Source organism: Centroberyx gerrardi, chromosome 10 (genome assembly GCF_048128805.1).
Source record: "Centroberyx gerrardi isolate f3 chromosome 10, fCenGer3.hap1.cur.20231027, whole genome shotgun sequence".
NCBI lineage: Eukaryota > Metazoa > Chordata > Actinopteri > Beryciformes > Berycidae > Centroberyx > Centroberyx gerrardi.
This window is the reverse complement of record NC_136006.1, coordinates 15,421,154-15,440,875: the sequence shown is the minus strand read 5'-3', so window position 1 is coordinate 15,440,875 and position 19,722 is coordinate 15,421,154. Positions and strand designations below refer to the sequence as shown.

General features: G+C 42.0%; 1 protein-coding gene across 1 annotated transcript in view; it reads right to left on the bottom strand.

Moving 5' to 3' along the window:
* myo3b (myosin IIIB) overlaps positions 1–19,722 on the bottom strand; it is a 59,597-nt gene that overhangs the window by 10,200 nt on the left and 29,675 nt on the right. Inside the window, exons 23-31 of the mRNA XM_071917932.2 lie at positions 15,354–15,433; positions 13,140–13,217; positions 11,662–11,867; positions 9,730–9,841; positions 9,380–9,542; positions 8,836–8,916; positions 7,254–7,350; positions 5,609–5,663; positions 4,585–4,708 (exon numbers count right to left, since the gene is read on the bottom strand). Of these exons, the coding sequence (XP_071774033.1) occupies positions 4,585–4,708; positions 5,609–5,663; positions 7,254–7,350; positions 8,836–8,916; positions 9,380–9,542; positions 9,730–9,841; positions 11,662–11,867; positions 13,140–13,217; positions 15,354–15,433 (996 nt within the window). The remainder of the gene's footprint in view (positions 1–4,584; positions 4,709–5,608; positions 5,664–7,253; positions 7,351–8,835; positions 8,917–9,379; positions 9,543–9,729; positions 9,842–11,661; positions 11,868–13,139; positions 13,218–15,353; positions 15,434–19,722) is intronic.

Genomic DNA, 19,722 nt, shown 5'->3' with positions numbered 1-19,722 from the left:
TTTTGAGATAGGTATTTCTTTCATTTTCAAAGAGAAGCAGATGACTCGCATTACATCTCTAAATACCACTTTGAAATCCCTTGAAAATCAGAATGCTCCTCAGAAACAACATAAAAGAGCTGCTAAAAGGGATTTTTAGTGGAATAAATTAGAGATGTATCGATTTACTCTCCTAAATCACGTGCTGCGATCACCTGACTTCTCCCAGACCACAAAGAGCCACTTGGGCTTTGTTTATTCAGATGGAGGGAGCAGAGGCACCAAAAGGCATGGATTATAAGGAAAAATCATCAGCAGGGGCCTTTGATGTCTAAATGAGGCATGTGCAACCCAGACCCCTCTCTTTACCTCACAACCCCCCCTCTAACACACACACAGACACACGCACGGACACATAAACCCGTGTGCACACACAGGCACATGCACACAAACACGTGCACACACACACACACACACACACACATGCATGCATGCACACTATTTGCCAGTTGCAAACAAAGGCAGATATCTGGAGTCAAACTTGCAGAGAAGTTCCAGAAGTTTTCAGGACTCCTGAGATTTATTACCACTGTCTTCATTTGGGACATCATAGTTAAATGGTAACTCATGTGCTTTGAATTATAAGACACACTGGTCAAATCACAAGGTTCTGCAGATAATGCTCCAAAGGGCAGTTCCTGCATCTGTTTTCACTAATGCAGGCAGAGGATGTTGTTACTTACAACCAATTTTTCACACTGAAATCAATCATTTCCCCTGACGGCAGATTTGGAACTTTGACTCCAAAAGAAATCTTTGTGTGGAGGAAAAAATATGTAAACTTTGTGGAAGTCAATCATTTGTCAGACATGTAATACGTATAATGTATGGATGTATCAGCAGGACGAGTAAATGGAGGCAGTGGGAAGAGAGCAGTGAGTCACAGCCAAAACCAGCCCACAAATAGATTAACAATGCAAATGAATGGTTTTGAACATGTACACACATTGGACATGAGCTTTTCCCTGAACAAATAAAAGCACTGATCAGTAGGGTACATAATGGTTTTACTGAAGAAAAGATGGTTTATTTAAATATAGTCTGATGACCACCAACACCACCACCACCATTATAAACCATTTTGTGCATGGAAAACTTTGTTAAACTATACCAAATGACTCAATCCACTTGTGTGATAGCACAGAGAACTTACAGTATCATCCTCTACCTTGATTTTATGTCTGAAGAGATTATTCTGTTGAAATTGTGATGATGAGTAGTTTGGAAGTACATCCTGTTAACTACTCCCACTGACATTAAGAGGATTACGTAGGTAGCGGCAGACAGAGGCAACTCCTTCCGTTAAGTTGAGTCTTTCCTATCCCTTCCAAATCTCTGCTGCCGCTACGTCGAGCCTGTAATTTGCCTAAAACTGAAGGCATCCGGTTGAGACGCTCTGATATGCGGAGACAGACAGATAAATCAAAAGGCTGAGAGACAGCGAGAGGGAGGGAGAGTATTTGTCTAGAGAACATGGAGAGGGTGGATCATTTGTCTGGCAGATGTATGTTGATATGGTGTTGCTGCTGCTGATGGTGGTAATGGTGGTGGTGGTGGTAGAGGCTGGCTGAATAGAGCCTGGTGGTTGCAAACCTAGTGGGAGGACATGTGGGAAGTGGTGTCAGAGCTGTTGGTAATGAGGGAGCTGGATGCTAGGAAAGTGAGATGGATCAGTGAGTGTGGGTTTGACCTCAGTGTGGGGAATAACGGTGTCCTAATACCGCATTTACACTGAACTCTACCAGCTGTAGCTAAAAAGTGGAGAGTGAGCTCAGGGCGCCAAACAAAATCAATTTTTATTGACTGTACCACACTATAGACTGAGGGTACATAACTATAACCAATAAGTCAGTATTAACTCAAACTATTCTTCGCCCCACTTTCGTTTTCCTCTTTCTTCTCCTCGTCTCCTCATCTCCTCTCTTCAAACGGCCAGGTTAACTATCTTCCAAGACGCAGAGGTAATTGGTCTCTGTGTTGTGGCTCCACTTTATCACTGTCTCTCTCTTGACATGTATGTTTACCACAACTATAATCTTCAAAAAGCCTGTTAACATAAGTAGCTCAGCTTTCATAAACCATAAAGTCAGCTCTGACTGATCCTCGGCACCATCCTGTTTACCACGCTGAGGAGCATAAGCAGCACTCTGATCATATCTGCTGCTTGCTAGCAAAGGCTTTCTCTCTGCATACGCCTCTGTGACTCATTTTGAAACATATTCATATTGTATTAATATTCAGGCTTGGGAGACAGGTGGAGAGAGGTGACATCGTCTAAGTGTTCGGCTTACATGAGTACTCTGTGTATGTAGAACTTTTCCAGCGACAAAAAACATGGGAAATCAAAGGTTGGCGCTTCAGACATCTGAGAGCGCCCGGAGTACAAAGTGCTTTAATGCTCTCTTCCCACCATAAAATGCAGCATTTCGGGTATTTGGCTAAAGATTGAGAAAAGTCCCCTAGCCTGGTGTCAAATATATAGTGAAACAGACATCTCTCCAGCTGAAGGATATCGCTGCCTGCTGGTGTGCTTTGTTTCATACATAAAAGAAAAAAAGGGGACTGGGCTGGTCTGTTTCAACACTGGGCTTAGTCAAATCACTTAGAAAGGACCCAATGTCCGTCAAACACGGAGAGAGGTTTCCGGGTCATGCCCCGGTGTTCTGGCATTAATGGGAGTAGGGTGTAGAGTGTGTGTGAGAGTGTGTGTGTGCGTCTGGGGGTGGGGTAATTCGATTTCCATGGCTAATTTTGTGTTTTTCTCCGTTGGTGTCCTGAAACACTCCAGGTCGAGCTCCAGCCCCAGAACCGAAGCGATCACCAGAGGCGACAGCAGGATGAGACACAGGAAGGAGCCTGGTCTCCAAACATCTGGCGGGGCAAGGCTTCCATGACTTGCTCAACCTCAGGATAAAAAAAGGCCCTCAGATCTGCGGGGATCAAAGTGTGCCCTGGGTGCCTGAGCCACCGTGGCCTCCCTCAACATATTCAAATAGGGTTTCCTGAAAGCAATCGGAGCCACAAGCAGACCTCAGAACATAAACGAGGCAGGAAAAGGGGTGCTGATGAATACCTGAAAATCTGTGCGCTCTCCACACAGAATAACTAAAGCATTAGTGAAGCCCATAGTTGAAAGAGAAAAGAGGATGTTTTTTGTCAGAACATGTAAGTGGAATACAACTGAATTTTCACATCTGAAATATGGTATTCATATGCCCAAGGACAATTTAGTCAGTGTGGTGACCTCTCAATGTCTCTAATAACAAAAACAAAGAGTCTAATTTGTGTGTCTCTAATAACAAAAATGATTTGTCCTTTAATCTGTGATGCCACACTGCTGGCTCCATAGATACTGAACTGGAAAAGTTGCAAAAGATGACTGTTAAAGTATTAGTTGTATATAGCATGTAGTATAGGATTAGAGTTCATGGTCCATAACGAATACCATTCGGCTACAAAATATATTTAACATGTATGTATTTGATGTAATTTCAAACTGAATGGGATCCTATGTGCAAAGGAACGAAATGTGACTTTTAATGACACATCCTATACACTGAGCTTGAGTCAGTAGGTAGTTTGGAAGTAGCAAAGAAATAATATAAATGAGCAAAAAAAAAAATCCAGCTATGTTACTTCAAAGCTCTGCGTTAGAATATGACTAGGAGCTGCAGTGACACAGGACAAACACATTTGAGCAAAATACCCTCAGACTGGTATTCACTGCAACATTTCCCTCCATAATCACACTGACATTATAAATTCATCAAACACCGCTTCCCTTCAGCAGCGGTGATGCCTGGGAGCGGGGGTCACCTGTATGCAGCATTACCGAATTAGCCGCTATCTAACCCAGACCTGCTGTGGCGTGCTGACACTAATCCCGGGCCCGCTGGAGAGCCCTGTCTGTGTTACATTATCATGTCTAATCCCCGTAATCTCTCAGCCGCGCTGCTAAACGCTATTCCACCTCCGTCTCTTACCTCATACTCCTCTAATAACATTAATGAAGGGCCAGGCCCCCATTACCCAGGCTACCCTAGCGGTGGGCTGGGTGACGGCCATAATCGGAGGCCCCCTGCACAGCCACCCACTCAGCCTTCCAGGCAGTCGGAATTAATGTAATTCATCGCCTGGGGCAAAAAGCAAACCAAACATATGTTCAACAAATCAGGGTTTGTGTATTTTCTTGTCACCGTTACTATGCGGGTCTATTAGAGTCATTGATGAGATCTTTAGTGAAGGGCTCGCCGTGTGGGAGAACGACGGCTTTGAAGTGCTCGTGCCACTTCTAAACCCCCCCGCACCCCCCACTACCATGAGACGTTTATGATGAGCTGACCCAGGTTATTAAAATACCGCAGAAATGATCACTCATAATGCTCTCTCCTTTTGTTGTCAACAAAGAATGGCAGGAGAGGATTGGTTGGGATGAAAGGTTGAAAGGGGTCCTGTATTAAAAATGGCACTTTATCCATTAAAGCAGGATTTCTCCTGTCTCTTTGTGTAATTACCTGCACCCGCCAGCTCTGTGTTTGGGCTTACCTTGTTTACACTGTGTGTCTCGCAGTCTAGCTGTCTCCCTGCAAGGCTTCGTTACACTGTCTTCTGCTCTGCCTTTGTCTCTCTTGATGTCTTTCACTTGTCTGTCTTGGCTGTCGGGGCCAACCTTGAAAGAGGAGGCGTAAACACACCCAGAAGAGCAATGTCAATGAAAACAGAGGATAAATAGACACAAGTTAAAGCAAGCCCCATAGTGTTTTTTTTCTTATTTAGTCATGTGGAAGCTGTATTCATTTATTTACAATTTACAATTTGGCACTCATATAACTCAAACCCATTAATGTGCTTTGCAATGTTAATCACATGCTAATGCAATTGCATATCCCCCTTTATTAGCCCTACCTCCTAGCAAACAGCACCACACTGACTTAATTGTGAGGGTGAAAAAACAGCACATACAGACTTCCTCTCATATTTAATTTTATCTTTGAATAAAAGAGCTATAGGAAAGTATTAATCTGCTTAACATTTCTAAGTACATCCTCCAAAGGATTTTGCTTTTTTAATCTTACATATGCTCAGCAGAGTTACTGGCAAAAACTGTACATTTTCCTCATTTCATCCTTTCAACATCAAATGGTGAGCAGCAAAAATTGGATCAGACTTCAAAGACTGTGATGTGCTCCAAGTCACGGAGTGGCTCTTCTATTTCACATATTGAATTCGAGCAGGATATCAAAGTGCTACCAAAGAACCTCAGGTCTTTACTAAAAAAGGGGTCTAACATCTGTAGAAAGAGAAGCGCAAAGACAAATCACCTCAGGGAACAGCGAGCATTTATTCTCAGCCGTGAATTTCCAGCCTTTTGATTCTCTCATTCCCGTACCACCCTGTCTTCTCCTCTGAGATGGAGGTTGGAGCAAGAGAACTCTTTTGTCTCAAGGACTCAAAAAATTCCCAACGAATAATCTATGTTAAAGCTGCTTTGTAGAAGTGCAGTATTATGCATACAGAGCTAAAGCCAGGCATAGGAAAATGCTCATTCCACTGATATTTTGTTACTTACATTTTCTCTATATATGTGATCTGTATGTGACTGTCTGCTCCATGGGCCATTAGTCCTGTGAAAGTAAAGCACCATATAGTATTGTTTATTACATTGTAAATATCTTGTTACTACATTGTAATGGAGCAATATGTTTTATGGATTTATATTAGTAGAGCAGGGATTGATTCTTATTTATCTTGTGTAAGAGCAAAAACAACTGGTTTACGGTTATGCAATTTGTAGAGATGCACATTTGCTCCTGTGTGTGATCGTCATTATAGCGTTACTAAAACGGTGTAGAGAAATTTAAAGTAACATCTACAACCACAATGCTGCAAGCCAGTCGTAGTCATGCTTTGAGTCTAGAAAAACAAAATCTCATCCAGCGTGGACTTGGTGATGCAACTGGAGCCTTCGGTGTTGGATGCAAACACAGAACTCGTGCGTGGCAGAGAGGAGGGATATCAAAAGGGAAAAGAACAGCATGTAGGTGAGAACATAGATCTTACAGGAGGAAAATGGGCCAGATCATGTCAAAATAAATCTATATGGAGAGATTCCAACACTGATTAAACAGAATTGTTAAGTGGAGGTTTGAAGTTTTTCTCACCAAGGAATATGATTGTAAACATGGAGAGAAAAATCCCCGATGAGACTCTGCTCAGTTTGAGTATACAACAAGCATAACATTTTCAGATGTGTAAATCTAGTCTTTTGAGTTGGAGTCTGGAGAGAGATGCACAACGTTGACCAAAAGTCAACTAAGGATTAAACAAGCAAAGGTTTCAGACTGGATAAGGGTGTGAATTGTTTTAAAATGTTGACACTGATGTGCATTGGGGTTGGCAACATAATTCTTTTCCATATCATCATCGTTTATAAAACCTCTCCTTATATTCCTTTCAGCTTTATATACAAAGCTTAATAACAACCAAAATTATTAAGGAATATTTACAGTATTCAATAAAGTCTAAAATGCTTAACTACTGGGCAAAGGTTAAAGAACTTGTATAAACAGATAAACAGCTATAGCCTTTGTCCAGATGAGATATGTGTGAATTGCAGTGCAGAGAGAAGCTAGCTGCAGATTGAGCAAAGCGCCGCCAATGGCCTGACACCATGTGTGCTGCTGTTCTGTTGGCGGCTGGTCTCCTGCTTAGCACATACTTTCTTAATGACTGGCCTGCCCATATGCTGAATAAACACAAACTCTTCAGCTCATACATCTGGAGACCAGTGCAGCGCCCAACCCCATTTGTGGTCAGACAAGTGCGCTATCTTGGTGGAAAGATATTTATTACGTTTATAAAACTGAGAGAGGTGGTGCGTAGGGAGGAGCTTTCTCTTGCGGTTGAAACAACAGTACATTACAGGGCAAAAGGAGCCCGTCTGGCAGGGCTAAAGATGAGTGACAGGTATGCAAGTCCTCCAATGGTGGTCTAATTTTGTCTTATTCAAAGATTGTTTACAGAGGAATGAGTTTGGAAAAAATACTGAAAAATAAAATGAAATAAAAGGTTGAAGCCTATTCTCTGCACAAGATTTAAAAAAGAATTTTGAAAAAGAACAAAAATAGCAACAAAAAAAACACCCCCACCATGCCGCAGAAAAATATCCTTCCAAAGACAGCAGACCCTGAAGGACAGGGGATGAGGAGGCTCACCCGGTGTGCTCCTCCTTGGTGGTCTTGCCACCGGCCTCGGGGAGAGATCTGTGCCTCTGCAGTCCATGGTCTCGACGCACCCGATGGCCCCTGTACACTGCACAGGCAACCAATGTTAGACATGGTGAAGGTCTATGCACTCACACGGCTGTATAACCACTTTCCTCTCTCTCTATCATTCTGAATAACATACACGATGTCCACTAACACCGCTGAGGCAGTCAGTAGATGTAATTGTTGTAATTAACACCAATTACAATGATTTATCAGGGCACTAAAAAGAAAGCTATCAACTAAAAACATTGCATTTGCTGGCAGAAAGTGAAATGTGCTTCGCATCAGGGACACAGGGTCGAGTTTTGCAGTGGGAAAGCATTGTGTGATTAAAGGGACAGACTGGGCTCTGATGGATGGCAAACGGAGCCTGCTGAGTTACTCAGTCAACGGGCTTTGTGTTTTACTTGTAAAATTATATGCACAGGAAAAGAATGCTCAAGTACATTGTTGAGCCATGGTTCTATTTTGCATGGTCTAATCTGATCGATGGTGAGCATGTCCCCCAGGCCCTGCTGAGATCTGAGAAGCCACCAGGCTCATACATTTGAAAGGCATCTGTTTATTTTCAGAATGCAAATGCGGCCCACCTCAAAGGCTATAAGCTGCAGAGAACACACAATGTGAATGTGCTGGAGTGCTCCGCCGGGGGGCTGAGGCCCCACTTATGTCAGGTTCAGGTTCTCCCTGAACCCTAGCGCCCACACACAAACACACTTTCCCCAAAGAGAAAGACGGGAGCGACAGAGAGGCTTTTCTCACACCGAAACCCTGTTTACCCATTCCGCGGCATTATTTACAAGGGTTTTAATGGAGGACATTTACACAAGGTGTGCAGGCGACTGAGATGCTCCATGTGCCAGATGAGGGCAGCCCTTAGGAGAGCCAAGGGAAACAATGCCAAATCTCCTCCCCCAGCCCTCCTCTCTCCTGCCCCTCTTGGCACCCTCCCTTGTCCTCCAGTGAGAGGCTCAGAGGAGGGAGGGGGAGGGGGAGGGGGAGGGGGAGGGAGACCCAGGAAGGTTAATGTGCCCACTTTGATCTTCGTCAAGGCACACTGAGTAAGAATTAATTTACATTTCAGATGAAAAGGTTGACAGTATAAAAAGGCATCTTGTTTCTGGTATGTGAGAGCTGTGTAATAGGCCAGGAATTTGAGAGAGGAAGTCGTGAGGAAACAGAAGGGATAAGCCCCTCTCTTGCCTTTACTGGGAAAGAGATGAAAGGAAAAAAGGATCTCAGTATGCACTGTTCTTCTGAAACATGGGGACCAAATGCTGCCCAAACTTTCAAAAGCTTTTCTTTATGCATTATTAATTAATTATTACTGTTTCGCGGGCCACTCATTGAGATCAAAAAGGTGTTTCACAAAGCCATAAGGTTTTCAGGCCTTTATCCCTTTTCCTTTTGAAAACGCACGAAAAAGTGGCATGCATTTTCCGCTGGACGCAGGACTACATGAACATTCCAGAGGCCTGCGTTTCGAGTGAATGAGGAAGTTCAGAGGAAAATATCACCGGTTCTTTACCTGACTGTATGCGGACAGCGGCCTTTTCCCTCTCCTTTTTTATTTGCTTGAGGTTTTGCCGAGCAACATAGCCCCTCCACGCTAGAGAAAGAGAGAGAGAGTGTGTGTATGAGAGAGAGATACAGAGAGAAAGAAAAAATGGCTACTGCTGACCTACCTCTGTGAAACAAAATAGACTGCACATACTACACAAGATCCCACTTCAAAACACTGCTAAACCAGGTGGCAGTGGGATAGATCCCTTTGAACTCTCTGAGGTCTTATTGTCTCTTCTGAAGCATTGCTCTTAACCCCCATAGGTCAAGCTGTGGTTATCAAACTCATCTCTTTTATGAAGACTCGCCAGCGCATAATAGCCTAGAGGTGATTAAGAAACCGCCGGTCAGATTCACTAAATATTTGCACCTGTTTCATCAATAGACGATAAAAGACTAAAAGAGAAGCTACATCATATTTCTCTCTTCATTTGCATTTAATAATAACATCCTATTCTTTCACTTAAGTTTGAATAATTCTGTTTTCTCTCTAATTAATATGGGTCTACCTGACTGGATGATGACGGCCCCGTTGGTCCTCTTCTCCTTCTCTTTGCGGTAGCGCCGGGCCCCCAGCCAGCCCTTGGTGTACGCCTGCATCACCACCACCCGCGCTATCACCTCCCTCAGCAGCAGGTTCAGCTGCTCCACATGGTAGTACTTCAGAAACACCTGACAGGCAGCGGAGCCAACGTTAACACTGAGGTCTTTGCACAGGAACAGACAGACTGAGATTGTACTGCTATAAGCACTTGGTTTTTGGTACATGTTGTAACTGTGATGACGTTTGCACAACCAAGCATGTAATACAAAAACAAATTTCATCATTCTACATAGAGCTTTTTTAATTTCACATTACCTTAGTCTTGCCTAGGACCCATTTTTCTAGTTTGGCTCGCTCCAATATGGCAACGGCATTCTCTTTGCTAGTCTCAGGCATCTGGTGAGCCCGGAAGGCAAGGTAGTAATATCTAAGAGAGGAGACAAAGGGGGAAAAAAAGAGGAATAATTTGACCTTCGACAGGACAGAGATATTGTAAAATACAAATCTGAACACCTTATTCCATGCAACTTTACAATAAAAGTATGTGAAACTGTCGTTTTCGAGCCACCATGCCACAGTTGGAAACATGACTGCTCCAGTTTGAACAGAAAAATGAGCCTCACTGAGACATGAGTCTTCAACAGAGGCCTATTGTTTGAGCTCTTTTGAATTGATGATAGTCTCTTATTTCAATGGCCACAGAAGATGCCCATCAGCCAGGGCCTATCAGTGTGCATCAGCTCCACGGCGTGTTTATAGCTTATTGTCTCGGGCCGGCCACTGATCCCCTTGTCGTAGTTTACAAAATACCAGCATAGGACAAAGTGGCTCTAACTGTTTGCTCAGGGACATCAAGGCTCCGAAACTACTGGTTCATCCCTTGTGTTCTGGTGTTGGTCAAAGAGAAGAACAACAACAAGAAGAAAAACTTCTTTGAACTCCCCTCCCCACCTCAGTCTACAGCCTTTCATTCTAATTCCTGTTGATACCTGTTATTTCTTTGATGGTAAATACAAAGCACTGCTTGGCAACATCAGACGAGCCTTTGATATGAGAGCACAAATTTAAATCAGTTTTCACTAAAGGTGCAGTTTAGCCATTCGGTCTGTCAGTATTATTTCTGCCTGGCTCGGGTGGGATGATATGGATTCAACAGCAAGGTTAAAATAGTCGTCTGAAGTAGTCTGAAGAGGAAATGCGTTAACCCACTCACACGCATACACACACTCTGCACTGCATACACACACACACAAACACACACACACTTCATGCACAGGTGTTGCAGAGATAACAGTAAATTATCAGATGATCAGGTGATTCATGATCTTCCATTTATCATAAAATGAAATGATCAAAAACACTCACTAACATTGGGAGGAAAATTAGGACACACAAGAAAATACCATGTGGTCATTCTAAGTTTTAGTTCATCAAAATTAAACCCAAATTTTAAGGCTTCCCTAGAGCAGTGAGACTAACCAGCCATCTCAAAGTTTTTTTTTCACAGGCCACAAGCCCAAGTTAATTAAATTTTATATCATCTTAAAGCCTCCCCCATTAGAGGTGCCTGGAATATTTTTCAAAGGATAATTGATCAAACGTAAGTTTCCTTGCATTTTCCCAAGGACCTTGTCTGAGTATGTATTTTTTTCCTTAACAGGGCCAAGGAGGTATTAGTGTATAATTTTGAAATGTTGCGTTGCTGAGTTATCTGATGGACATTTGAACATTAGTACAGCATGTAGCGCTTGTGAAAGTTATCAAATCCTGTCCCACATTTTTAAAAACAAAAACAACATCCTTACATAAAATAGCCCTAATGATGAAAGCCTGTTTTAATTGTGTCATAATGCAATACCAATGGGACAAGGAGACCACAGCTGAGCTTTTCCAGGACACTGAGCATAAGAACAAACTCCTTATGAATAGTAAAAGGAACTCCATTAAAATGTATCACCCCTTATAATCACAGTTCCTCCCTGTTTGAATTTTATCCATATTTTGCAGACTGGAGTATCCACCCAGTTAAGAGAGTTATAGGATGTAGTTTCTCTATCACTAATGACTGCCAATTAGTCAGCCTCTTGCTCTGCTCAAGTTTTACTCCTATCTAATTAAGGAACTCGTGTTTTTGTGTGATGTAGAGCAGGGTTCACTTGTTCTGCACTATCTCTGGGGTTGTGTCAGCACGCAGCATGTGTGCACACTGCGGAGTAGAGGTGGTGCCGGGCTTGACACCGCTGTTACCTGTTGACAAAGTCTTCAAACAGGATGCGGTGGGAGTAGCCTTGCCGGCGGATATTCACTGTCTCCAGGATGCCGGTGTAGCGCAGCTGCACCATCACCCTCTCCTTGCAGAAGCGCAGCGCCTGCCTGTCATCGTTGGGTTTGATGCAGCGCACAAAGTGTGGCTGACCCACCACCATCTTAGACAGCAAGTCCATCAGGGAGTACTGCAGACACACGATAAGACAGGAACAATCAGTCAGTCGAGGTGGACAAGACGAGAAAACCAGAGTGCAATTTTCATGCGCATTCACAGTGTCAGAGTCAAATGATATGTTGATGTGCACTTCAAACAGCATCCAGCTTTTTCCAAATATAGATGCGCTTGACAACAGAGTTTGCGTTGAATGGTAATTGACAGTTTTTATCTGGTATAAATGATTAATGGTGTTTCCAGTGGTTGTGTGGCACTGTGGATTTCAGTTGTTTTGAAATGTAGAAGTTTTATAACTTGACTTTTTGAAGTGCAGGGACAGAGTTTCTGATTTTATGGACAGACTCCATAGCCTGCAGTCCACTACCTCCGGCCTACACAACAAATCTTCCAGGCACCTCACTCTCCTTTGTCAGGCGCTGCTTGTGTGCCTTTGATCAATACAAGAAATAGCTAGGCAATAAAGTAAATATGAAATCCAAAAATTGGTCTTCAAGATTCAGGCTACAGATTTGTACCTTAGCCTGGCTCTTTTTTAAAGCAGACTTAACTAGTCAAGAGATTAAATTAATACTTCATAGTCAATCTTATTGGTGTGAAGAAACCAATGAGGCAGTTTGCAGCTTTGGGGGAGACTTGGAAATATTTTAAAAAGATAATTAGGTGCTAAATAGAATAAATGGATGTCACAAGTCATAACCTGCTTGTCAATTTTTCTTTCATTCAGCCTGTTTGGGGATGCATGTCTTTATCATCCTTAGAAAACTTTTGTTTGCAGTTTGTTTTTATTAGTCCTAAACTAGACTAAACTATGCAAGATTGTCTGATCACACCGTTTAACACACCTACCACAGTGCTAAATGCATTATTAAGAAATATTGGATAACGGATACTCCAGCACCGTGGACAGGTGTATATAGACACATTACAAGATAAAATATTTAAATTTATGTCCACAAACACTTTGGAAAAGAGGCAGCATTTACATATATGACACATACTACCAACTCAATTAATCAATTTAATATAGTATTGAGTCGAAACAATCTTATTTTTCTTAAAACAATTGTCATTGTCAACATGTCATTTTCTTGATACTAGTGGAGTGGTGTGGCTTTTTCTGCTTTGTTTCAAGATACTGACACTTGTTTCGAGAAAATTCTACAATATTTCCCTTGTTTTAAGAAAAATACGATTTTAAAACTGAATAGGAGACTAAATGACTTGTTAAGATTGAATGTTGTTATCAGAATAATTGGGTAGTAGTGGTAGTGAAGACACCCACACGGAAATAGGAGGCCACAGTCTGTCTCCTCATGTTGGTGGTTTCTTCCGGGTGACGCATCATCTCCATGGTGTCGACCTGAACACAAGCATGAACACAAATGAACGTGCTGCATTCATGAATAGGCCAGACCATGAATAGGCCCGACCTCAGCATAATGAGTGCACTAGGAGCATCACTGTAAACGCAGCAGATTCGAATTAGACGGCCTTATTTCCAACCTGATGTCTTCGGTGAGCTCTGCAGAGATAAAGGTATTATTACAGCATTTCTACTTCCGCTAAATGGGGCAGTTGAGAATACACAGCTGCATTAACTGTGCCGTCTGTATAACATAGCACCATAAACACTTAAAGCTAACAATCTAGAGAATAGATCTCCACTGCTGTGGGGCATGGGGAAAATTGCAGAGCATTCTGAATAATGAGACTAGCCGTCACCAACCAGATAGTCGTTCCGACGACGGATTAACGAGGACACAATATAAGCTTTCTAATGGCCCTCTCAGTTCATGGCTTCATCAAAATTAATGATGCAATAGATATTTTATGGTAAGTCTACATAGCAAAGTGCATATCTTAATACTTTATTTCATCCCAGCACAGAGGGAAAGGTATGTCAAACATTTTCTGAGTAACTTGAACGGAGTAAGTGGATGCTGTGACAAGTTGCGATGTTGAATGCGGTTCATACAGAAGTACAAGCGGTTATCTAGGACTCTCCTCCGCTGTTCTAACAAGGGCGAGATACACGGGTGCACTACTTTAATCTGTTTGTACTGGTAACTTTTTGTAGGCGTCAATTTCTGTCAACTTTTCACCAACTTTGATTGAGAACATGATGACATACATATTACATCAATCACGCTGAGTTCTCATTAAAACGCCCTTTCTTCTCAAAGAGTAACTGTGTAGGTACGGAAGGGAAGTTCAACAAAGTGGGGCTGTCTTTCCACCGGTTTTCCAAATGTACCTCTCGCTGGCCTATGCTTGTGTCCCACATTGAGTATTTCTTCATGTAAAAAGATGAACCTCCTAGCATTTGTTTTCATTAAAGCTTTGTCCACAAATATTTTGGCAAGCCAGTGTGTGACAGGTGTTGGAAGAGAGAACCTGAACATGATTCAAAGTTAGTAAAATATAGTAAAAATCTCTTTATGTCAATCAATTATTATTATTAGGTCTATATATCTAAAACTTCAAATGTTCAATTTCAATTATTGTTTGTCATGAAATGTGAATTTTGAAAGACTGCTTATAATTATGAACTACTCTATAATTTTGAAATAATAATTAGTTTCAGTTTAAAAGAACATTGGTAAACTTTTGTTATGTTCCATAGGAGTCTTACCTTCAATAGGTATTTGGGAGACTTTGCACAGCACATGTCGGAGAAAAACATGGAAACAAAGGAAGAGGAAAGTGGACAGACAAGGAGTAAAGAATCTGAAATTAACCTTTAAGGGGTTTAACACTGTAAATCATAATGTGAGCATTTTTGTTACATAGACCAACAAAAATCTGTAGCTGGAAATTATATCTTACAGACATTATGATTTGACCACATGCTTCCCCTTAAATTAGGTAAAATAGACACAGTGAAGAAGATGCAAATGAAATTTGCATCTTCTCGAGTCTTTTCTGTAAGAAAGCTTTTTGGCTAAGTGATGCTGCAAGAACATACAATAATGTGTGCGATGCCATAAAAAGGCATCCACCAAACTATATAGGAAGAACTTCAGCTTTAAAAGTGAACAACAGACATTATTGGATAGTGTCTTCCTTATTGAGCCCTTTGAGGTTTGACCTAAGAATCATTTTGTGATATTATACTTATCATAAAAATATTCTGGACTCTTATGGAAGTATTTTTATGCAGTTTGACTGAGAGAAGCTGATTATTGAGGGGAACCTACAAAGAGAAGATATTATTTGAAAATATTACAGTGTTTCAGTGTGCATAATAATGGAAGACAACAACGTTAGTCAGAAAGTTTGAAAAACTACAACTATGCAATAGACACCAAATGCCAGATGGCAATGCTGTATCACCACAAGCAAGAGAGCAAAGATAGCAGGGTAGTCAATTAAGGTGGCTATGCTTCACAGCACAGGTTTTTACTATGGTGCTTATGGTGCGATGCCTGTGAGCAACAAATAAAAAGCATTATGCTCTCGGACGCCATGATTTGTGCTAAAGAAGCACGAGCCCCACCTTGTTGCGTCCTGAACTGAGCTGCGGTGGCAGGGATCTCGAGGCAGCAGTGATTCTTGCCCTTGAAGTTGCCAGATTTCCTGTTCAAAACACAAAACCAAACTGTAAGACACCCATGAGGGGAAAACAGTACTTAGGTGAAATCAGGAAGAAGTCATATCAGGGCTCACTTAAGGCTTTACAAAGATTAGAACTGCTGTATGAAAAGGCGTAGAGGGAAATGGTTATTGAGAGCAAACCATCAAACTCAGAGGCACAATAAACTTTTTCGGCTGATAGTCTACTTTTTCAACAAAAAGATAAAAGGCAGCAATGTGAAGTACCGCACTATGTTCACCACAATGTTCATATTCGTGCACGGTATAAAAGACAGTTCAGAAGGAGCCTAAATCTGCGCTGAATCTCATGGACTCAGGAGTGCAGCTGCGTGCACAGCAGTCCTACAGCCCCACACACAGCGGAAAGGATATGAACATAGCATATGCAAGACAGTCTGAACATTTCAAAGTTTCTGCACAAGATGTCCAAATGTTTTCTCTGGCTATATCTTCAGAGGCTAAACTGTGATTAATAGCAGTGAAAGAAGCCTTTGAAGCAGGATTGGTGACATCAAAGTCCTAATCCATGGGTGGCAGGATTTTTATAATGAGTGGGAAGTATCTTAACACATTTCAAAGGGTTTACTCCATGAATAAACAATAGCTGCACAGATGTGCCACACACACCTTTAGAAAAATACGTCTGCAGACACAGGAGGCAGCATTACCCAAGCAGCAGTGTATGGCAAGGAGGAAAACCTTTGTTTTTTTTTAAGATAAAGCTGAATTGACAGGCGAACAATTGTTCTAGATTTTACACAGCACACAGATGAACTTCTAAAATGCAAATATGAAGTAAGCTTTTGTAATATAATTTCAAGACTTGAGTCAAACAGTTATTGATACGGTCTGACAATGAACCATAAAGCAACTTTAACATTGGATCAGTCCTTTCTCAGAAGACTCGGGGCTATCAAGTGTATATTAGAAGCATTACTCATACATTTCTGCATCTCTGGAGAGATCAAAATCAATTTATGGTGGATTAATTAAGAGCCAGACCACTTCTAACTTTAGACAAAGAACGTCCTACTTGTGCCAAAGGCTTCACTTCAAGCCAAAGGAATGTGTTGTCTCATGGCACACACACACACACACACGCACACGCACACACGCACGCACACACAAATGCATGCGCGCACACACCGCTGTAGTCAAAACAACCCACAACATATGATGTGAGAGCGCTTCAAAAGGATTCAGCCAGTCTTTTAAGCTAGCGATGATATTGCTTTTAGCGTTTGACAGTTGGCTGCTAAGTTTTATTTATTTATTTATTCATTCATTTTGCTATTAATACATTTTCCATTTGGCACTCAGAACGCTAGAACAAACAAAATCGAGATATTCTGTCACATGGAAATACACACTTTTATATTTGCTGATAATGTGATTGAAAAAGCATCCACAGACACCCGAACTGTTACCCAAAAATTGAGGGAAGGGAAAGGAAAAATGGAAAATATTATAACGTGTTCGCATTTAATTGCTCACAATGAACACATGTTTGTGAAGGGCCTTTTGTTTGGAATCAGAGGGACAGATTTTACAACTTCAAATGCCCCACTGGCATAGTCTATACAAAAACACACAAAAGTATGATCTTTGAGAACAGGAGCCGTTAAACTGTGTCGGGTATATTACCAGTGCACAGGCAGGGACCCGCTCCAATTAGCCCAGAGTAAAGCTGGATGGATTAATTGGAGTGGGTCTTGTGCAAATGAAGAGCGCTCTCTCCTCTCCCCATTAGTGCTGCTGGGCCAGATCATCTGAGCACATTTGTCATGATGAATTAGCGGCTGCGAGTGGAACGGGCTCGTGGAGTGTCACTGTGCTTTCACGCCTCTCACTTCCATGACACCATCAAGGGGAGATGAAGGGGCTGCGCTGTGATGAGGGAAACTATGACAGTTGTACCTAAGCCTTGCAAATGGACACTCGCTGCTTTCTTCATGTATTCCTTGGCGGGTCGTATTAATTCATTCTCCTTGCGGTTTCATATCCCCTCCTGACTAGATGATTAGAGCATGGGTTAATAGTCAGTATCCTCAAAGATTTCCCCCTCCTGAGACATGAAACCAAGTGAACACCTGTGATGTCCGGCCCAAAAGACGACCTTCTAATTTAGATACAGTAGAGAACCTGTCTAATGATGTGGATCATAGTTATTCAAATGGGGAAAAGAGCGAGAATGAGGAAGATTCGTTTTTGACAGAAGACTCATTTAAAAAAGCACACGTTTGTTTTTTTTGTACGAGTGAGAGCGATTCTTATTTTTCTGACTGCTCTACAAGGGCCATATGATCAAAACAAAACAAAGAGTATTCATATAAAAGGTTAATAACTAAAAGTGGAGGGTAATGGTAAGAGGAGAGCAGGTGAGGGGTAATATTTCCCATCAGGTCATCCTGTCTCGGGGAACAGGCGGTGGAGGAGCGTCCCACTGATCGTTTCTGCTTCACGCATGTTGCTCTTGGCATGGACTTCCAGGACAAACACTGAGAGAGGCAGAGAGGGGGAAAAAGAAAGAGAAAAAGCCTTCCTTGGCATCTGTGCGTTCACTTTGAAAATTAAGCCCAGCAAGAATCCTGTAGGAAAAAAAAAAAAAAAGCTCAAGCTGGCAGTTGTATTGGGGTTCTATTGACAAGAATAGTCAATGTGCTTGGGATTAAAAAGCAATCCCGCGTTCAATATGACACCTCCCTACATGCTTTTATGAGTGCCAGTGTGCGCCTTGTACTTCAGAAGCTGTGGATCGAGCTGTCGACACGGGGGACAATCAAAGTTGTAAGAGAGAGCAGCCTTCCCGAGCTGAGTGAGCAGGGGCTTGCTGGATATCTCTCCCGCTCTCCCGCTCCTCTTTTTGAAAACATGTGATCTAGAAACTCAACTCAGCAACCAAGCAAATGAGATTATAGCACCCATAACCCCCGCCGCCCTCCCCACCCTCCATAACCACCACCGTTTATGCCTAGAGATGGCTCCAGGGGCTGTTGATTTAAATGCCATCCGCTACTGTCAGAGCAGATCAATCATAAAAAGCATGGTGTAATTGGCTTTTAGTGACACAACACAGTGTTGCATTTATCAAAGGATGTTCTACCATGTGACTTAGGAGAGCCTGCTCCTCGCTATTGAAGTACGGGGCCCGTCAAAATCCTGCTGCTGACTCAAAAAAAAAAAATTTCCCCACTACCACGATTAGGGGAGAAATTGAACAAAAGTATTACTTGGTAAGTGTCTCTTGGTAGACAGTGGAAGTGTAGTAGGGCGCCCTGGTGAAGGACTGTGGAATGTGCCCACTGGGATGAAAAGCCTTCTGCTGGGGGAGAACAAAGGGCCAAATGTGTCATATCACTGGATGAAGGCTGTCATTTCTTCACTGGAGAATCTCTTAACATGAAGGGGGGAGAGGGAGAGAGGGAGAGAGAGAGAGAGAGAGCGGGAGAGAGACAGGGCTGCATCTGTGGCATCTTGTGCAGATGTCGTGCTTTTACATTTCATTTACAGACTTGAACTTCTGACTTCCATATCTAACAGGAGAGAATATTTGTTCCAACAGCAGAAGACTTTGTTGTGGTGCGGTCAGCCGGTCCAAAAGTGTCAGAGGAATTACAGTAGAGACTTAAAAATGTTTTGCCTTACTGTCCTACAAGCTTGTGTGTAAGCTTGTAAAGTATGAGCAGATTTGTTCATTCATACCGTTAAATATTACGAAACAAAACACATACACGCTGCAATGACTGTGTGCTTCCATGGCTGATTAAAGCATATATACTGCAACAGAATTCACATTCCTAGGATCTTGGGTATTCATTTTAAGCATGAACAAGTCTCTCTTAAAGCTAGAAATACAAGTCAGAAATCTCCTCACTGAGCCTAGAGTATGTGGACACGATGAGAGTTGTTTTATGTAGATATGGGCTTATTTTCTGGTTCACAACTATTAGCACTACAGTAAATGAAACCTCACTTTGGATATAAAAGTTCAAACAAATATTCCCTAAATCCACAAATTCAGTCACCAATTCACTGCCAATCAAACAGGATGCAGTTTTCTCCCTTGATGAGACAGATTAAAGCCTTCGTTGTCTGCTTTCTATGGCTTTGGGAGAGTTATTCATTTTCACAAATATTGATTAACTGTCTAGGATCACAAGAATAGCATAGATAAATACTTTCTCAGGGAGAATTGTTGACTGAAGCCTGATAATTTTTTTTCTGTGGCAGTTGGTACGATGTGAGATGAAGTTGCAACTGAAAATCATCTG